This window comes from Chrysemys picta, chromosome 12 (assembly GCF_011386835.1).
Source record: "Chrysemys picta bellii isolate R12L10 chromosome 12, ASM1138683v2, whole genome shotgun sequence".
NCBI lineage: Eukaryota > Metazoa > Chordata > Testudines > Emydidae > Chrysemys > Chrysemys picta.
This window is the reverse complement of record NC_088802.1, coordinates 24,363,760-24,382,031: the sequence shown is the minus strand read 5'-3', so window position 1 is coordinate 24,382,031 and position 18,272 is coordinate 24,363,760. Positions and strand designations below refer to the sequence as shown.

General features: G+C 43.6%; 2 protein-coding genes across 2 annotated transcripts in view; both read right to left on the bottom strand.

Moving 5' to 3' along the window:
- Nucleotides 1–18,272, bottom strand: part of LOC135974464 (maestro heat-like repeat-containing protein family member 1) — a 936,803-nt gene that overhangs the window by 165,567 nt on the left and 752,964 nt on the right. The window lies entirely within an intron of this gene.
- Nucleotides 5,495–6,505, bottom strand: LOC135974661 (olfactory receptor 10A7-like). The gene has a single exon (XM_065563075.1). It carries the CDS (start codon nucleotides 6,491–6,493, stop codon nucleotides 5,540–5,542), a length of 954 nt encoding a protein of 317 aa, XP_065419147.1. The 5' UTR covers nucleotides 6,494–6,505; the 3' UTR covers nucleotides 5,495–5,539.

Here is an 18,272-nt window from a genome sequence, read left to right as displayed (position 1 = left end):
TGAAAATACCACATCACTCAGCCGGAAACATTTGGCTTCCAAGCATTTTTAAAAGGGTCAATTCCCAAGGATCCTTAGGTGCCATTCATTAAAATGGGCAGTGAAGAATGGGGCCCTGTTTGCCTTTATGAAGTTTGGCCCGGGTACTAGCCTGTGATGTGGGAGACCCAAATCCAAATCCCAGTCCTAGAACCCCGCTGGTGAGCACCCTGACCGGAGCGACAGGCTGCTCGGGGAGAGGGGGGAGGTCTCTCAGATTCTTCTGTTGAAGCTGTCCCACTTTGTATCAATAATTACATGTTCATTGTTGCAGGGACTTGAGTCAAGGTCTTCTATCTAACAACTGCATGCTCCAACCACTAGGCTGTAGAGTCATTCTCATGCTTGCTCCCTGAGCCAATGACGATTGAGGTATTTTATACAAAGTGGAAAAGCTTCAACAGCAAGGTTGGAAGAGGTCCACCATTGAACGCTCTATGGCCTGGGGTTTAGAGCACTCCCCTCAGAGACAGGAGGCTTGCATTTAAATTTCTGCTCCAGCACAGGGACTTGAATCTGGGTCTCCAACATTGCAGGTGGGTGTTGCAACCATTGGCTAAAACACAGACCTCTGCTGCTTTCTTCTCCTCCAGCTATTTTATGAACAAGCCCTAAGTCTCTTTGTGAATCCAGCCCGCTCACCACCAGTGTTTTGGGCCAAACGTATTAGGCAAATTCACGTCAACTAGTTTCAGTCAACAAAAACTGTATTTTTTTGGCAAAGAAACTGTTCAAATGAAAAATTTCATCCAGTTCTAATCCCAAATGCTAGAATGATGCCCTAACTACTGGAACATCCTTCATATCTTCCTCCTTCACAGCTTCCACCTTTTTCCCTTCTCTGTGCCCCCCCATCCCCTCTCCTCAGCATATCTGCCCTCACTTCTTTTCATTTAGCCAAATCCTTCCTAACTAAACCCCACCCCAAAGCAATAACACTGTTCTACAGCCAAAATGCTTCTGAAATAAATGTAGTCAAACTTTACTAATTCTGGGTCACTGAGAACGAAAATGATGCTTAAAATTGTTGATTGGCTCTAGTTTTCAAGATATGCTATTGGGTCAGTATATACGACCCTTGACGTGGGAATGGCGGAGGATAAGTGAGTTATAAAGGGAAGGGATCTCAGTTTAAACCAGAAATGACTAAAATACATCTTTGACTGGATCTATGAATAAATCTATGACTGGCTTTGGACAGTTCTTGCTTTTTAGGCAAAACAATGAATGATGCAATCTGAAGCTGGTATTGTGTCATACATGATATGAATTGCATCATGTTATTCCTAGAAGTCATGGATGATGCACATCATAACGAAGCTTACATCACTCTGCTGAACAAATTGCCCTATATCAGCTCTAGAAATCATACAGCGTCGTGCTCTCTTATTTGTCAGTGTTTGATTTTGCAAAGGGACACATTTCTGTTTAGCCAAAGTGAGCAGAGATGCCTCGTACTTGTGTGAACAGTGCAGATAACTTCTGCTATGTTTGTGGTGAAGTGACTTTTGCATCACAGAAGCGCAGTATAACCACTATGGTTAAGAAAGCCTATCACCTTTATTTTGGCTGCAAAATTGGAGATCAGGACAAGAGGTGGGCCCCACACATATGCTGCAACACTTGTGCAACAAATCTTCGCCAGTGGTTGAACAGGAAAAGGAAATCTATGCCTTTTGCAGTGCCAATGATTTGGAGAGAGCCCACAGATCATAGCAGCAATTGTTACTTCTGCATGGTGCCTCCAGCTAGGAAAGGTGTGTCAAAGAAGAAAAAGTGGACTGTGCATTATCCAAACATTCCATCAGCTATATGCCCAGTACCCCACGGAGAAGGACTGCCGGTTCCTGATGCACCAGAAACATTCTCACTTGAGTCAGACGAGGAAGAGGATGAAACTTCTGGTCCTGAACCATCAATGTCACAGGACCCACATTTTCTCCCATCCTCCTCCTCTGAACCACACCTCATAACACAAGGTGAACTGAATGACCTTGTCAGGGAGTTGGAACTACCCAAGAGTAAGGCAGAGCTGTTGGGCTCCAGACTACATCAGTGGAATCTCCTGGCAGGTGATGTTAGGGTTTCCATGTTCCGTGACCGTCAAAAGGATCTTGTCCCATTCTACTTCATGGAAGGGGATCTTGTAGCCTGCAACAACATCGATGGTGTGATGGCAGCCCTCAACATCGTTCACGATCCAGATGAGTGGAGACTGTTCCCTGATTCATCGAAGATGAGTCTTAAAGCTGTTTTACTGCATAATGGCAATGTTTTGCCATCAATACCAGTTGGTCATGCAGTCCATATGAAGGAAACCTATGACAACGTGAAACAACTTTTGAGGTGCATAAACTATGACCAACATCAGTGGCAGCTTTGTGGCGATTTGAAGGTTGTTGCTCTCTTGCTTGGTCTGCAGACTGGATACACAAAGTACTGCTGTTTTCTCTGCAAATGGGATAGTCGTGCAAGAGATTCCCACTACATCAAGAAAGATTGGCCACTCCGACAGTCATTGGAGCCTGGGAGGAAAAGTGTTCAGCATCTACCACTTGTTGAATCAAGGAAAAATTTGTTACCACCCTTGCACATCAAGCTGGATCTGATGAAGAACTTTGTCAAGGCCATTGACAAAACACAAGCAGCTTTCAAGTATCACCGTGGAAAATTTCCAAGGTTAAGTGAAGCTAAGATAAAGGAAGGTGTCTTTCTTGGTCCTCAGCTTCGTGAACTTCTTCGAGATGATGCATTTGACCATGCACTGCGTGGCAAGGAAAAGACGGCATGGAAAGCCTTCCAGTTAGTGGCAATAAATTTTCTCGGAAACAACAAAGCAGACAACTACAGGTTGTTGGTAGAAAACCTCCTCAAGGCATACAAAAGCCTTGGTTGCAACATGTCACTAAAGATACATTTTTTGCACTCTCATCTAGATTTTTTCCCACCATACTGCGGAGCAGTGAGCGACGAGCACGGCGAGCGATTTCACAAGGACATTGCAACAATGGAGAAACGCTATCAGGGCAAATGGAGCCCATCAATGCTTGCAGACTATTGCTGGACAGTGACAAGAGATGCTCCATTTAATGAATACAAGAGACAAGCCAAGAAGCGCCAAGTAGACACTGAATAGGACTAAACTATGTACATAATAGTTTTTTGCCTTTTGTTTCATAATAAATTTTATTTATATATCCCTTTTGCTGACTTTTAAAGTGTTCCATAAACAGGACAGGTGAAATATTATCACGTAAAGCAACCATAAACACATGAAAAGACCTAGGTTTACAGTTTATGATTAAAACTCTACTATCTCCACAATATACATAGACATAAAATGTAAAAACTTAAATATCTTAGAAACAGTAGCCAGTTGTTTTGATTGTCATATTTGAATTCAGCACGTCAAAATACATAATAAATAGCACATTTTGTCTCTGAAGCAGACGACTTCTCAAAAATTGTAGACCAGTGTAATCAGAATTAAAACCAAAAAGGCACGGCTCTTCTGTGACTTTGGGAGGCTCTGACTCTCTTTCTTCTGTTGTCTCTAGGCTTGGTAGAACTCAGGTTTTATTTTTTTATCATTTCAATGGATAATATTGATGTTTATTTTTAAACATTGTTTATTAGTTGTATTGATTTAAATTTTCACAGTTGTGGGAAATTATGAGGGGGTCAGACAGTTATTTAATGACAGTAGCTGTTGAGGTTCAAAATGTTAAAGCTTTGTAACCACTAAAACACAAAGTCAGCATCATGTCACAATATACAGAGTAAATATCCCTCAATCAAACTCTAATTGGGTCTCAAACAGCATTTTTCTTACTTCGCCTAACTGTAAAGTTTTTCACACCCCTGCCTGACTGATAAAAGTTTTATCTCCAAAAGTGCTAGTGTAGACAAAGCCCGAGACTCTCTTACCCTGTGTTTGTACATTGCACAGCAAAATGGGGCCAGGGCCAGGTTTCTGGATGGTCCTATTACAGCATGGCCATAATACAAAGGAATAATGGTAATAATATCGCTTTGTTAATAGTCATAAAAGCTGCATTCTAGAGGGCACTTTAGAGAATTACTGATGCCCTGTAGTGCCCATAGTATAGTGTAGCTACCCCCTTCCCATCCCTGACTCTCTACGAGGGTAGCCATTAAACAGTACAGCATCCCTTTTGTCATCAGTTGCCTTGTTTGCCATCCAATGGCTCCTACAGTGAATAAATGCCTGTTTCTCAATCCTCACCTTCTGCTTGTGGGGTCAGTAGTTTATGGCCTGTAGAAAGCACGGGAAGTTAACTAATGAGAACGGGGAGGCGTTACCCTCTCAGGGGCCAAAGGATGGTGTAATGATAGGACCCTGGAGCATGATGTAGGACATCTGCATTCAATTCCCAGCTCAACCACAGACTTTCTGTGTGTGGATTTGGGCGTGACCCGTAATCTGCCCTGTGCCTCTGTAATACGGGGATTTGAATTCCCAACCTCCCAGCAGTGATTGAGAGGTGACCTGTCATTTTATTTTTGTGATTCATTTTTTTTATTAATTTTCATGAAGAAACAAACAAGAAAAATGGTTACAGCTTGTACATGTCACCCAACACTGCACATTTTACAGGCTTGCTAAAAAAATATGCAATTACGCAACTTTGCAACTTGTCAAAACTAGGCAATACAAAATCAGCCAAACCTTGCATGTGAGGGAGGGGGTAACAACAATTTGAAAAAAGACACAAATTGGCCCCAAAAAAGGAAGTTGGGGAATGGGGGCAGGAAGCGGGAGGGAGAAAGCAGAGAGGTCCAGTGGAATGGAAGTCAGGCATTATTTCAGCATTCTTTATTCAAGAGTATCTGGAAACAAGGTCCAAATTTCTTCAAATTCATATGATTTCTCCCCATATCGACAAGCTCTTCTTCCTTGAGGTGTCCCATTGTTAATGTTGGTGATGGCCATGTCATATACCTAGATAGGATGAGGTGAACCGATCATGTCCCATCATTGAACACACAACAGGTTATGAAAATTCTATGTGCTCTGAAAAATCTTGGAGTCTCAAGTGCAATTCCCCAATGGCTGAGGTACCCAAAATCAGTGTATACTTTCAAATATCTCGTCATTCAGCCAAGATTGTCAAGGGACCTAAGGGAGTTAGGTAACACAACCCCATTGAAATTTGGACCACTAGCCCCCTTAGGATCCTTCGATAATCTCAGTGTAAATTGTTCTTTTATCCTATATTCTTACTTTGGTTTAATGTATGGAATTGCCTAACTCGAGCCAAGTGTAATACAGTTCAATTTTATTATGAATATAAAGCTCCTGGTATTGATTGATCTCACATTTCAGATATTTGCACATCCTCAAATATTATAGCAGCACATTCCGAAAGACCTAGTCAGAACTACGGACCACCCAGAATCTGTTTCTATAAAACAATAAACCAGCTCTGCATCTCACCATTTCCCCTTAATACAGTAAGAAACAAAAACCTTGTGATTTCTAATTTCTTGTAAAATCTACACATTTAGTGGCAATTTTTCTCAGGGCCTCTTTCACCTCTTTGTTTCTCAGGCTGTATATGAAAGGATTGGCCATAGGTGTCAGAATTGTGTAGCAGACAGAGAACACTTTGTTTAGGTCTCTTAGTGTGTTGTTTTTTGGTAGCAGATATACAATGATTAGGGTCCCATAGAAAATGGTCACCACAATGAGGTGAGAGGAGCACGTGGAAAATGCCTTTTGCCTCCCGGTGGTGGAAGGGATTCTCAGGATGGTGATGATGATATACACATAGGACATCATGGTTAATACAAATGGAGGCAGAGTGAATATAGCAGCCAGGATGGTAATGACAAGCTCTGTCTGGTTGGTGCCATTGCAGTATAGATTTAACATTTCTGTGGATTCACAGTAGAAATGATCAATTTCATTGGGGCCACAGAAAGTTAATTGTAACATAAGAAATAGTACTATGATAACAGCCAGAAATCCATTTATCCAAGACCCAGCTGCTAACTGCAGGCAGAACCTGGCATTCATGAGGGCTGCATAATGCAGCGGTTTGCATATCGCCAAATACCGATCATATGACATCACTGCTAGCAGATAGCATTCCGCACCAGCAAAGAAACTAACAAAATAAAATTGTGTCATACAACCACTCACAGAAATGGTCTTGTCCCCTGTCAGGAAACTGACCAGAATCCTGGGAAGGAGGGTGGTGGTGTAGCAGGTCTCCAAGCAGGACAAGTTCCCCAAGAAGAAGTACATGGGGATGTGAAGGTGCCGATCAGCCACAACTAGCGCAACAATGAGGATGTTCCCAGCCAAGGTCACAATGTAGATCACCAGAAACAGCAGGAAGAGTAGAGTCAGCAGTTCAGGGAGATCCCCAAATCCCAGGAGGATGAATTCTGTGATGGACGTTTGATTCCCCCCTTCTGTGTTTGCCATGGGGTGTATCGAGGAAGGATAAAAACTGAAGAAGAGAAAAATACTTCTTGGAGATGATTGGCAAAAAAATACTTAAGCTTTAACCCAGCAAAGACGAAGTTGGGGGGAAGGAAGAGGGGCGTTCGGGATGGGGGATTACCGTATCCGAGGTAGAAACAAAACTTGAACGCCTTAATGGGGCTAAGTCGGGAGGACCGGACGATCTTCATCCGAGAATATTGAAGGAATTGGCGCGGGAAATAGCAGGCCCGTTAGCAATAATATTTAATGAATCTGTAAACTCGGGGGCGGTCCCGTTAGACTGGAGAATAGCTAATGTGGTTCCTATTTTCAAAAAAGGGAAAAAAAGTGATCCGGGTAACTACAGGCCTGTTAGTTTAACATCTGTAGTGTGCAAGGTGTTAGAGAAAATTTTGAAGGAGAAACTAGTTGAGGACCTGGAGGGTAGTGGCAATTGCGATAATTTACAACATGGTTTTACGAAGGGCAGATCGTGCCAAACGAATCTGATCTCCTTCTTTGAGAAAGTAACGGATTTATTAGATAAGGGAAATGCGGTGGACCTAATATACCTGGATTTCAGTAAAGCGTTTGATACTGTACCCCATGAGGAATTATTGGTTAAACTGAAAAACATGGGGATCGATATGAAAATCCAGAGATGGATAAGGAATTGGTTAATGGGGAGAATGCAGCGGGTCGTATTGAAGGGTGAACTGTCAGGTTGGAGGGAGGTTACCAGTGGAGTTCCCCAAGGTTCGGTTTTGGGACCCATTTTATTTAATCTATTTATAACTGACCTCGGATCCGATTGCAGGAGTAGGCTGGTAAAGTTTGCGGATGATACGAAGGTGGGAGGCATTGTAAATTCGGAAGAGGATAGGGATATCCTGCAGGGAGACTTGAATGAGCTTGTGAATTGGAGTGTCAGAAATAGGATGAAATTTAATAGTGAAAAGTGTAAGGTGATGCATTTGGGGATGACCAATAACAATTTTAGTTACAAGATGGGGACGCATTGGTTAGAAGTAACGGAAGAGGAGAAGGACCTAGGGGTCCTTGTAGACCGCAGGATGACTATGAGTCGACAGTGTGACGTGGCGGTGAAAAAAGCCAATGCTGTCTTGGGATGCATTAGGCGAGGTATATCTAGTAGGGATAAGGAGGTCCTGCTTCCGTTGTACAAGGCGCTGGTGAGACCTCATTTGGAGTACTGTGTGCAGTTCTGGTCTCCCATGTTTAAAAAAGATGAACTCAAACTGGAACGGGTGCAGAGAAGGGCCACTAGGATGATCAGAGGATTGGAAAACCTGTCATATGAAAGGAGACTAGAGGAGCTTGGGTTGTTTAGTCTGACAAAGCGAAGGCTGAGGGGGGATATGATTGCTATCTTTAAATATATTAGAGGGATTAATACAAGGGAGGGAGATGAATTATTCCAGCTTAGTACTAACGTGGATACGAGAACGAATGGATATAAACTGGCCGTGGGGAAGTTCAGGCTTGAAATTAGACGAAGGTTTCTGACCGTTAGAGGGGTGAAATATTGGAACGGCCTTCCGAGGGAAACGGTGGGGGCGAGGGACTTGTCTGGCTTTAAGATTAAGTTAGATAAGTTTATGGAGGGAATGGTTTAATGGTAAAACATAGTTGTCAAGGAAAACCAAGCAATGGTAGGTAAATAGCATAATGGCTAAAAAGGGTCAGGATGGAGACTCTTGCCTATATGCTCGGGGTCTTACTGATCGCCATATTTGGGGTCGGGAAGGAATTTTCCTCCAGGGCAGATTGGCTGAGCCTCTGGAGGTTTTTCGCCTTCCTCCGCAGCATGGGGCAGGGATCTCTAGCAGGAGGGTCTCTGCCGATTGAGGTCACTAATAACAGGATTGGGGACTTCAGCAGCAGAGTCCAGGGAAGGGGCGGGGACGGTTTTATGGCCTGCAGCGTGCAGGGGGTCAGACCAGATGATCATAATGGTCCCTTCTGACCTTAAAGTCTATGAATCTATGAATCTATGAATAAAGCCCCCTGGATCAGTAATGAAGTTGCAGGAACAGAGCTGGCCGGCATGTTGACTCTTTGGATATATTATCGTAAGTTTTATGCAGCAGATTTAACAAAATATTAACCTCTCCCAAACCAGACCAGGAACTCAGTTGCTATATTGATGGGTCTGAGAGCCCACAGTAATAGGCAGCCATTTATACACACACAGTTTGATTCACATCGTCTCATATCTCTTCTCAGACAAAGTTTGTCCAAATGTGGGATACCATTACTGAGAAAGTCTTCATATTTTTGTATAAGCCAAAATCAATCAATCAATCTAGTGTTGGAGGTCAGACTAGAGGATCTAATGGTCTTTTGTGGCTTTCTAATCTATAAATCTGTGAATGTACCTCTGTGATTCTTTCACACTGTTACACGGTTCCAAAATATCAAAAATTCCCAACAGGTAGAGCCAGATTTACCACCTTTAGCAAATATTAATAAGTGTTGAAAACTGTTTCCATTATATAAGTTGTGGAACCTGAAAATGCTGTTAAATTGTGCTGGGAATTCTCTCCCTGTAACATGAATTCATGGACTATTAAGGCTGAGACTTCAATAGCGCTCTAAAGGAGTTAGGCACCTGCTCCTCTTGACGAGTTGGGCACCTAAATCCATTAAGGCACTTAGAAAATTCCAACCAATATTGGTAGGAAAGTTAAAACTTTTAATTCACTGATTTGTCTATTCCTTTTGGATCTCTCTCTCTCTCTCTCTCTCTCTCTCTCTCTCTTCTTAAGCAATCACTTGTATATCCATCTCTCTATCACCCATGTATATAGAATGGATGCTGTGTGTCTGCAGGCTACAGCATCCCTGTTTCACCAGCCGTATTTATCTCCAGCAGCTACAACTGGCTTTGTCCCCTCCTATGGAATCCTCTCTTGGACATTGTGACCAATTTGAACCTCTAGTGACTCAGGATGGCCTCTTCAAAAACAGGTGTGATTGACTGGTTCACAGAAACATAACTAGCAGAGGGAAACAGGGTTAAAACAATAAAATCCTATGCACATATTGTCTATCTAAACACTGCCTTTCCTTGACAGTTTAAGCAGGTTCCACTTAACCCAGATACCCCACAAGAACAATGAGGCAGGTTGCCCCCTGCAACCCCGGCCTCTTGGACAGTCTGACACCCCAATCAGAATCTCTCCCCACTTATTCATAGATTCCAAGGCCAGAAGGGTCCCTGGATCATCTAGTCTGAACTGCTGTGAAACACAGGCCGTAAGACTTCCCTGAATTAATTCCTGTTTGAACTAGAGCAGATCCTTTAGAAAAAAACCATCCAATTCTGATTTAAACATTTCCACTGATGGGAAATTCACCACGACTCTTTGGTAAATTGTTCCAATGGTTAATTACCCTCACTGATAAAAACTGTGCCTTATTTCCAGTATGAATTTGTTGAGCTTCAACTTCCAGCCATTGGATCTTGTTATATCTTTCTCTGCTAGATTGACGAGCCAACGATTATCACATTTCTGTTCCCCACATGGTCACTTACAGACCGTAATCAGTTCACCACTTAACCTGCTCCTTGCTAAACTGAACTGATTGAACTCCTTGAGTCTTTCCAATCCTTTATTCGTCCTCATGGCTATTCGCTGAACCCTTCGTGAATTGTGAATTGTGGGCACAATTCCAGCAGTGGTCGCACCAGTGCCAAATACAGAAGTAAAATAGCCTCTCTGCTCCAGATTACCCTGTTTATATATGCAAGCATCACATTAACCCTTTGAGCCACAGGCTGTCTTTTTATCCACTTCAAAGTCCCTTAGTTCAGGGTTCCTGCCCAAAGGTCCCCTGGGGGTTTGAGAAGGGCACCTGAACCTGACTACACTGGTTCATGCAGTCTAGTAGCTGAAAGCTTGTCTCTCTCACCAATGGAAGTTGGTCCAATAAGAGATATTACCTCACCCACCCCGTATCTCTAATACACTGCTTCATGCATTTCTCCTTTTGAGCATCAGACCATTGAGGAATGTCTACAGCTACCATGAGGGGATCCTTGCAGAATTTAACCCTTAGCTACCCATACCACAGCCACCCAAAGCAACTGTAAGTATCAGCAGGACTTGGACCTGGGCCTGTAAGGTTAACAGGTAAGTAATATCCCCATACCACCACCTGCCCATGCCTGTAGCTGACTCATTCCCAGTGGCCCATAATCTGCAGTGGTTGTATGCCACGGTAAATTCCATCCGGCATGATCGGACTGACAGTCGTCTTGGCTCCTTGACCCTATATTCACCAACGGGGCGCACCAAGAAGTGTCCAGGCAACAATGCGGATCCCAGCCAGCTGCCATGACCACCCCGCTTCTCTGTGTCTGAAGTTCTGGTACTGACCTCGGCTCTGACTTGGATTCTGACTCCTGATCGACCCCTGGAAACCCAACTGGGATGCCGATGCCTGGTTTTGACCCTTGTCCCAATTCCTGATTCTGTCTCCGTCTCTGACCCTCAGCTTGAATCTTCACCCTGATACTGACTCTGACCCCTGGCTTCAGTTCCGGGATCTCAAGCTCCTACCACTTGTCCTACCTACCTTTGCCCAGCATCCTGACTCAAACTATGTATCGTAAAAATGAATACAGACACTTCCAACATTCTTCACAGAAGGTGAATCTTAAATTGTGTGACAAAGCTCCAAGCCTGTATTGTGGGTCCCGCGCTTCCTGGCGGATATAGTGGCCTCAGAAACTCACTGAGGCCCTCAATATGACCTCCCTTTCCCAGTAAGGCGGCAAAGGTTACAGATTATTGAGCTACTTTCATCACCGGCCTGTATGGGAGGTGGAATACCCACAGTCTCTGTTGCTCCTTAGAGACAGTTTGGTCTCCTGCCTGGATCCAAGTCTGTTTCCCCTTTCAAAGGGATCTCTGTGGATCATGGGAGAGAGGAGGGAAGAAAGGGGGAACCTGGGCCCACCCTCTACTCCAGGTTCCAACCCAGGGACCCTAATGATAACAGCTGTTAGCGGCTTCCCTCCTCAACTGACGTTGCTTTGATTCCCTGGGACATTTCCCCGTACTCCCCTTTTTCCAAGCTTCACTCTTACCTCAGGGTACAGTAATGCTTCCTCTCCTCCAGCTCCTTTCACCTGGGCTCATCTCAAGAGAGATGGAAAGGAGAACTTTTAAAGCAGTATAAGTGGGACCTTAATTGATTCCAGCTGTCTCCATTAGCCTAACAGTCTTACCTGACCCTCTGTCAGTTAATTGAGGTCAGGTGCCAGCATTAGTCTAACGACCTTAACTGGATAAATTGGCGTCAGGTGTCTTGATTGGCCTGGAGTAGCCCCTGTTTGGCTATCCAGGGAACAGGGCTCTGCTCATTCTGAGGCTGATATATGTGCCTTCCACTATCCTCTTATATCCTTCTGGCCTGAGTCTGTCACATATGCTAATGCTTAATTACTCAAGCACTTTAATACCCCGGTTTGGAAGGTGATATATAAATTCAAAGCAGCAGCAGTTTGGAATTGGGTGCTTACCTCTATTCATAGGACAGCTCATACTTGAGTTGATGAACTCATTTCTCAGGCTTTGAGACAAGGTGGGTGAGGTAATACCTTTTATTGGACACATTTCTGTTGGTGAGAGACAAGTTTTCGACTACGCAGAGCTCTTCAGGATTTGAGAGACAGGACTCGGTTCCACTCAGGTTCTTGTCTTTCATCATTCTGCAGAAACGGGACTCTCTCATTAGAGAGACCTGCAGTTACCTGAAGGGATGAGCTGGTGCATGTGATCTACCTTTGGAAAATGGGCTTCCCCTTCGATTTAATAAGTGTAAATGATCTCTCATATATGTATTCTTTCTTCATGCTTTTCAATACGGTCCCACTTCAACCTTTCTCCCACTTGGTTCATTTTCTATCTCCAAAGCTTTGTAGCTAACAATGCCCAGTGTGACTTGCAATTATAGAAGTCCCATTGAACATCATGTTTTAGTCTAATGATCCTTTGTGGAAAATATTTTAGATCATGGACAAACACCAGCTTACATTTTTGGGAGATACCTGTCAAGGTGATGGCCAGTAATAATGTACTTGCACTGCCCTTTTATTAGTATTCAAAATATTTTGCCTTCTAATGGGCATTTTTGAAAATAACTGCCCATATCTCACTCTTAGAACATGCTGCCATCTACTGGCCATTTTATAGCATAACTTTTTGATTATTGCATTGGCTATTGTACTCTATTGGTCACTAGTCAGTATTTCTGACGCCCCTCTCATATTTCGTCTACTCTGGTGCCATCTAGTACGGGGGGGGGGGGGGGAGCCTCCAATATTCTCATGGGGGCCCCTGTGGGGCCCAGGGCCTGGGGCAAATTGCCCCACTTGTCCCCCCCCCCCCCCCCCCCGGGCGGCCCTGGTCCTGACAGGGATCAGTTTGTGGAAACGTTTGAGTCTTTTGAAAAAAGTCACAAGATTTAGCACACTAAAAGCTCATCCCTTTTGAAATGTACTAGTCTTCGAATGCTTTTTTAAATCAGATAGATAGATAGCTGTTGAACTGCTGGAAGAACAAACTTGAAAGCACAATTGCTCATGTAACTCGCATGAAAATTGAAACAATATTTTACCCACAGAATTTCAATCCAAAAGGTACTATTAGGATCATTTAGGGTCTGTCTACGCTTTGAGCACTGTAATGGAGACATTTACAACAGCAATAGAAGGGGGTTTCCATCACTGTAGTAAATCTACCTCTCTGAGAGGCAGCAATTGGTCAACAGAAAAATTCTTCCATTGACCTAGCTGTGTCTATAGCGGGGGCTAAATCAACCTAACTATGTCACATAGGGTATGAAATTTTTCATAGCCCTGAGCAAGGTAGGTGGTCTTTAAAATCCCCCTAGATGACTATCTGCATCTTTAGGCACCTAAATACCTTTGTAAATATGACCTTACTCTCCTAAGACACTAGGCGCTTTTGAAAATGTTACCCTCCATCTAATCACTGCAGACAAATTCTTCACAGATTCTCCAGAAACAATCAGTTTCCCTTTGCACTATGGCATTAAGCTCTTAAAGAGTTTGCACAGGAGAGCAGAAGATTGTTTATGTCCTACCGCTAGAAGGAAAACTCTCTCTCCAGCCTTTGCTGGCAATCATGAGTTCAAGTCCTTGTACGGGGGGGAGGGATAGCTCAGTGGTTTGACCAGTGGCCTGCTAAACCCAGGGTTGTGAGTTCAATCCTTGCAGAAGCCACTTAGGGATCTGGGGCAAAATCAGTACTTGGTTCTGCTAGTGAAGGGAGGGGGCTGGACTTGATGACCTTTCAAGGTCCCTTCCAGTTCTAGGAGATAGGATATCTCCATTTTTTTTTTTTTACAGTGTAAAGAAGAGTTTTGAAATCTTCTCTAGAACCTCAGGAGAGCTGATGACCCATAAAGACCAAATGGCTTGTCCCTGTGGGCTGTCAGACAAACAGCTAACAACATTTCTCATCTGCATTCTCCAAATTTCCAATGGGAGTTTGGAGTAAGATTTTCAAAATCTCCTAAGGGAGTTAGGAGCACAAGTCCCATTGAAAGTTCCCTTAGCACTGGGGGTGCTGGATTGACACAGCCTTATGTTTCTGAATCTTCCACCCACAGAGCACTGACTTAAGGGGGAGCTGATTTCAGAATATGTCTCCTCTGTAGGGTATAAGCATCATGGGTTAAATCCATCCCTGATGTCTCTGCACTTAACTGTTACACCAGGGGTAAATTGGCCCACTAATCTTTTCTAAAATCTCACTGCAATTTATTAGCCATACTTGTAAATCTAGAATGTAACATTTGTGTTAATTAATACCCAATGGGCCACTACATAATTTTAAAGAATCTACCAGCACAGGGATATATTAGCAGAGAGAAAGCCTTATGTGGCAGGGGAGAGTTATTGTGTTTCATTTATGCATCAGTTCTTTGAACCCCAGAAGTCCTGTTTATCAAGAACCGGCTAGACCAGGGCTTTGGGAATGGTCAACGGGACTTTTTGGGTGCTATTTTCTAAATTGCTGAAGTGGCTTATGGGCACAAGTCACAATGAAAGTGAGTGGGAGTTGTGATCACAAGTCACTTCATAAAGCCACCCATCGCCTCCAAATGCCAGTGTGAATCTCAGTGAAATTGACACTGGCTGAAAGTTCCTACCAGTTGTTCCACAATTTGATAGCCTTAGCCTGTGTCCTAGTGTACAGCTCCTTAATTCCCCAGAACATTGTGGTAGCAGCTACAGTCTGAGAACCTTAACATTCCACCTCCATCCCTTGCCTATCTCCAGCCTACACAAGACTTCCTGTCCTGCTGGACGATCTGCGATTGAATGACACAGGCTGTCAAAGCTGCTTCCCCACTTTGAACTTTAGGGTACAAATGTAGGGGCCTGCATGAAGACTTCTAAGCTTAACTACCAGCTTAGATCTGGTCCGCTGCCACCATTCCCAAAGCTAATTCCCTTCCCTGGAAAGCCTTGAGAAACCTTTCACCAATTCCCTGGTGAATACAGATCCAAACCCCTTGGATTTTAAAACAAGGAGAAATTAACCATCCCCCTCCTTTCCCCCACCAACTCCTGGTGAATACAGATCCAACCCCCTTGGATCTAAAAACAAGGAAAAATCAATCAGGTTCTTAAAAAGAAGGCTTTTAATTAAAGAAAAAGGTAAAAATCATCTCTGTAAAATCAGTATGGAAAATAACTTTACAGGGTAATCAAACTTAAAGAGCTCAGAGGAATCCCCTCTAGCCTTAGGTTCGAAGTACAGCAAACAAAGATAAACACTCTAGTAAAAGGTACATTTACAAGTTGAGAAAACAAAGTAAAACTAAGATGCCTTGCCTGGCTTTTTACTTACAAGTTTGAAATTGGAGAGACTTGTTTAGAAAGATGGGGAGAACCTGGATTGATGTCTGGCCCCTCTCAGTCCCAAGAGCGAACAACCCCTTAAAACAAAGAGCACAAACAAAAGCCTCCCCCCCCCCCACCAAGATTTGAAAGTATCTTGTCCCCTTATTGGTCCTTTGGGTCAGGTGTCAGCCAGGTTACCCGAGCTTCTTAACCCTTTACAGGTAAAAGGATTTTGGAGTCTCTGGCCAGGAGGGATTTTATCGTACTGTACACAGGAGAGCTGTTACCCTTCCCTTTATAGTTATGACATGGGCCTACTGTAAAACAGACATATCCTTTGTGAAGAATAGGTGGGATTTTAAGGCTCCAGGACTGTACATGACAGAACAATCTCTGAAGCCTCTTGTATCTATGGGACATGCTGAGCTTTCAGAGAAATCGGGGACCGAACGGAACACGCAAGAGAGAGCTTGGTTGCATAGCAGCATTTTAAGGGATAGTGTTGTGACATAAATGCCTCTAAGGGCTTCACGATCTATCCCTGTCCTACCTCCCATCTCCCCAGCACTACTGAGATAGCAGTCTCTCACACAGATCAGTCAGTGATGCTAATGTCCTTTGCATATGTCTTAAATTTTTGAACAGGCACCTCTGTGCTTTCGCCTATGATTCCTCTACGTGAGAAGAGCTCTCTGCAAAGCCACTTTATTGTCCTCCTTAAAATTCTCTTTGCTGTGATGCCTGCAAAATGCCTCATGATGGAAAATGGGCTTTTTTCCCATGGAAATTTTTGACACAAACAAAACAAATACAAGCATTTTCATCATTTTTTCCCATTGAAAATTTCAATCCTTTGGCATAAAATAAAATAAATCAAAAGCAAACATTTTGTCCAAGAAATTGAAATATTTTGATTCTGAAATGCTGCCTGGTGCTTTATGGGTGTTGTAGTTTTTGTGCTTCAAGCCCACATTCTCCTGTATGGGCTGGAAACCACTCTCTCCCCTCAGAGTGAGAGGAGGTGGTTGCATCATGGGAGATGTAGTCGAGCAGGGGACCCCAGGCCATAGTGAAGAATGGAGACACGAGGAACTGAAATACAGCTGCTATGGGGCACCGCAGAAGGCTCTCTGAACCAAATTATTTAAATGTTGGGGTATTTGGTTTTTCAACAAAAAAATGAAATTTCCATGAAAAGCAGACACTTAAAAAAAATAAATAAATAAAAAGATTTTCTCAAAAATCAATAGGGTTCTGCCTATCAAGATCTCAAACATTCCCTGAAATTTTGTAATTGATCAGAGATGATTTTGAAAAGATACAGATAGAGAAATCACACCAAAATAAGCACAGGGCCCTGCTTTGCCAATGAAAGGTGGCTCCGCAGGAATTAAACCTAGGCTATTCAATACCACAGCACAGGATTTTAACACTCTGGGTCATGGACAGTCTTCAGGTGGTGTGTTTGTACAGCACCTAGCACAACAGGTCCTGGTCCACGACTGGGCTCCCAGGTGCTATGATAACTCTATGAAGAAGAAGTCGAATGAAGCAACCCCTACTATCTGCCCAATAATTGAGCCTGGGTCACCACAGAAAAGGTGAAAAGAATGAATTAGATTCGCTGCAGAGTCATGCTACCATTCTATGGCAGGAGATGTAGAATGTTACAGAGCAAACACAAACACATTCTTAAAGACTTTACTTTTGTTCTTTCTTGGTTTGCTATTCCCCCTCTCCTACCCCTTAAAATAAAAGGTTGCCTAGCACGGATTGCACTTGGGATGTGTAGCACCATATCCCCGCACTGTTACATTTTAGGGCAGGGAGAATTCTCTGGCCTGTCCATCACCTAGCACAATGGGCTCCTGGTCCATGAATAGAGTTTCTAGGTCCTACTGTAATAAAAGTAATAAGAAACAAAGGAGCAGCTCCATTAGATGCCCCTGAGCCTGTGTCACCACAGAAAATGGGGAAGAATTAATTAGATTCACTGGTGCTTAGAATTTATTTGTGGAAAGATTTTAGGTGTTTTTATTTCCATTTCCATCCATAAACACCAGCAGCCTTTATTAGTTAAACAGAGGGAGCAAAATAGTCAGAAACATGACTCAGACATGGGATTTGCAAAGAAGCCTAAGGGAATAAGGTCGAATAGGATTTGGAATCATAACTCCATTTGGTTAGGGGAACCTCATTCCCATTGAATGGGATTTGGGTGCCTAACACCCTTTGGCATATCCCACCCAAAATGACTTGCCCAAATTCACACGCCGACTCTGTGGGAGTTGTGAAAAGATCTCAGCGCTCTACAGTGCAAGGTGGCATCAGCAATGATACTGGACGGTAGCCCATTTTTTTCTCCCCAACATTCTCCTCAAGGCCGCCTGCACCTCCTTGTTCCTCAGGCTGTAGATAACGGGGTTCAGCATGAGTGTGAGGACAATGTACAACAGGCCAAATAGTCTGTCGCTGCCCGCTCCGTAACTCGACTTGGGTCGGAAATTGATAACACTTGCGGATCCATAGAATACAGTCATCACCACGAGGTGTGAGGAGCAGGTGGAGAAGGCTTTGCGCCTGCCCTCAGCAGAAGACATCCTGAGGATGATATAGGCATAAGACACGAGGATCAGCAGGCCGGGGGCCATGACTACCAACACAACCACCACAAATATTTCCACCTTGTTCAGGTAGATGTCGGCGCAGGCCAGCTTCAGAAGAGGGGGGATGTCTCACAAGAAGTGGTGACTCTCAAACCACTAACATCTGGGTCAGAGGAACAATGGATCAGAGGAGACTTAAGTGTATAAAATAATTAATGGTCTAGAGGTGGTAGATTAGGCTCTTCTGTTCTCCCTGTCTCATAACACG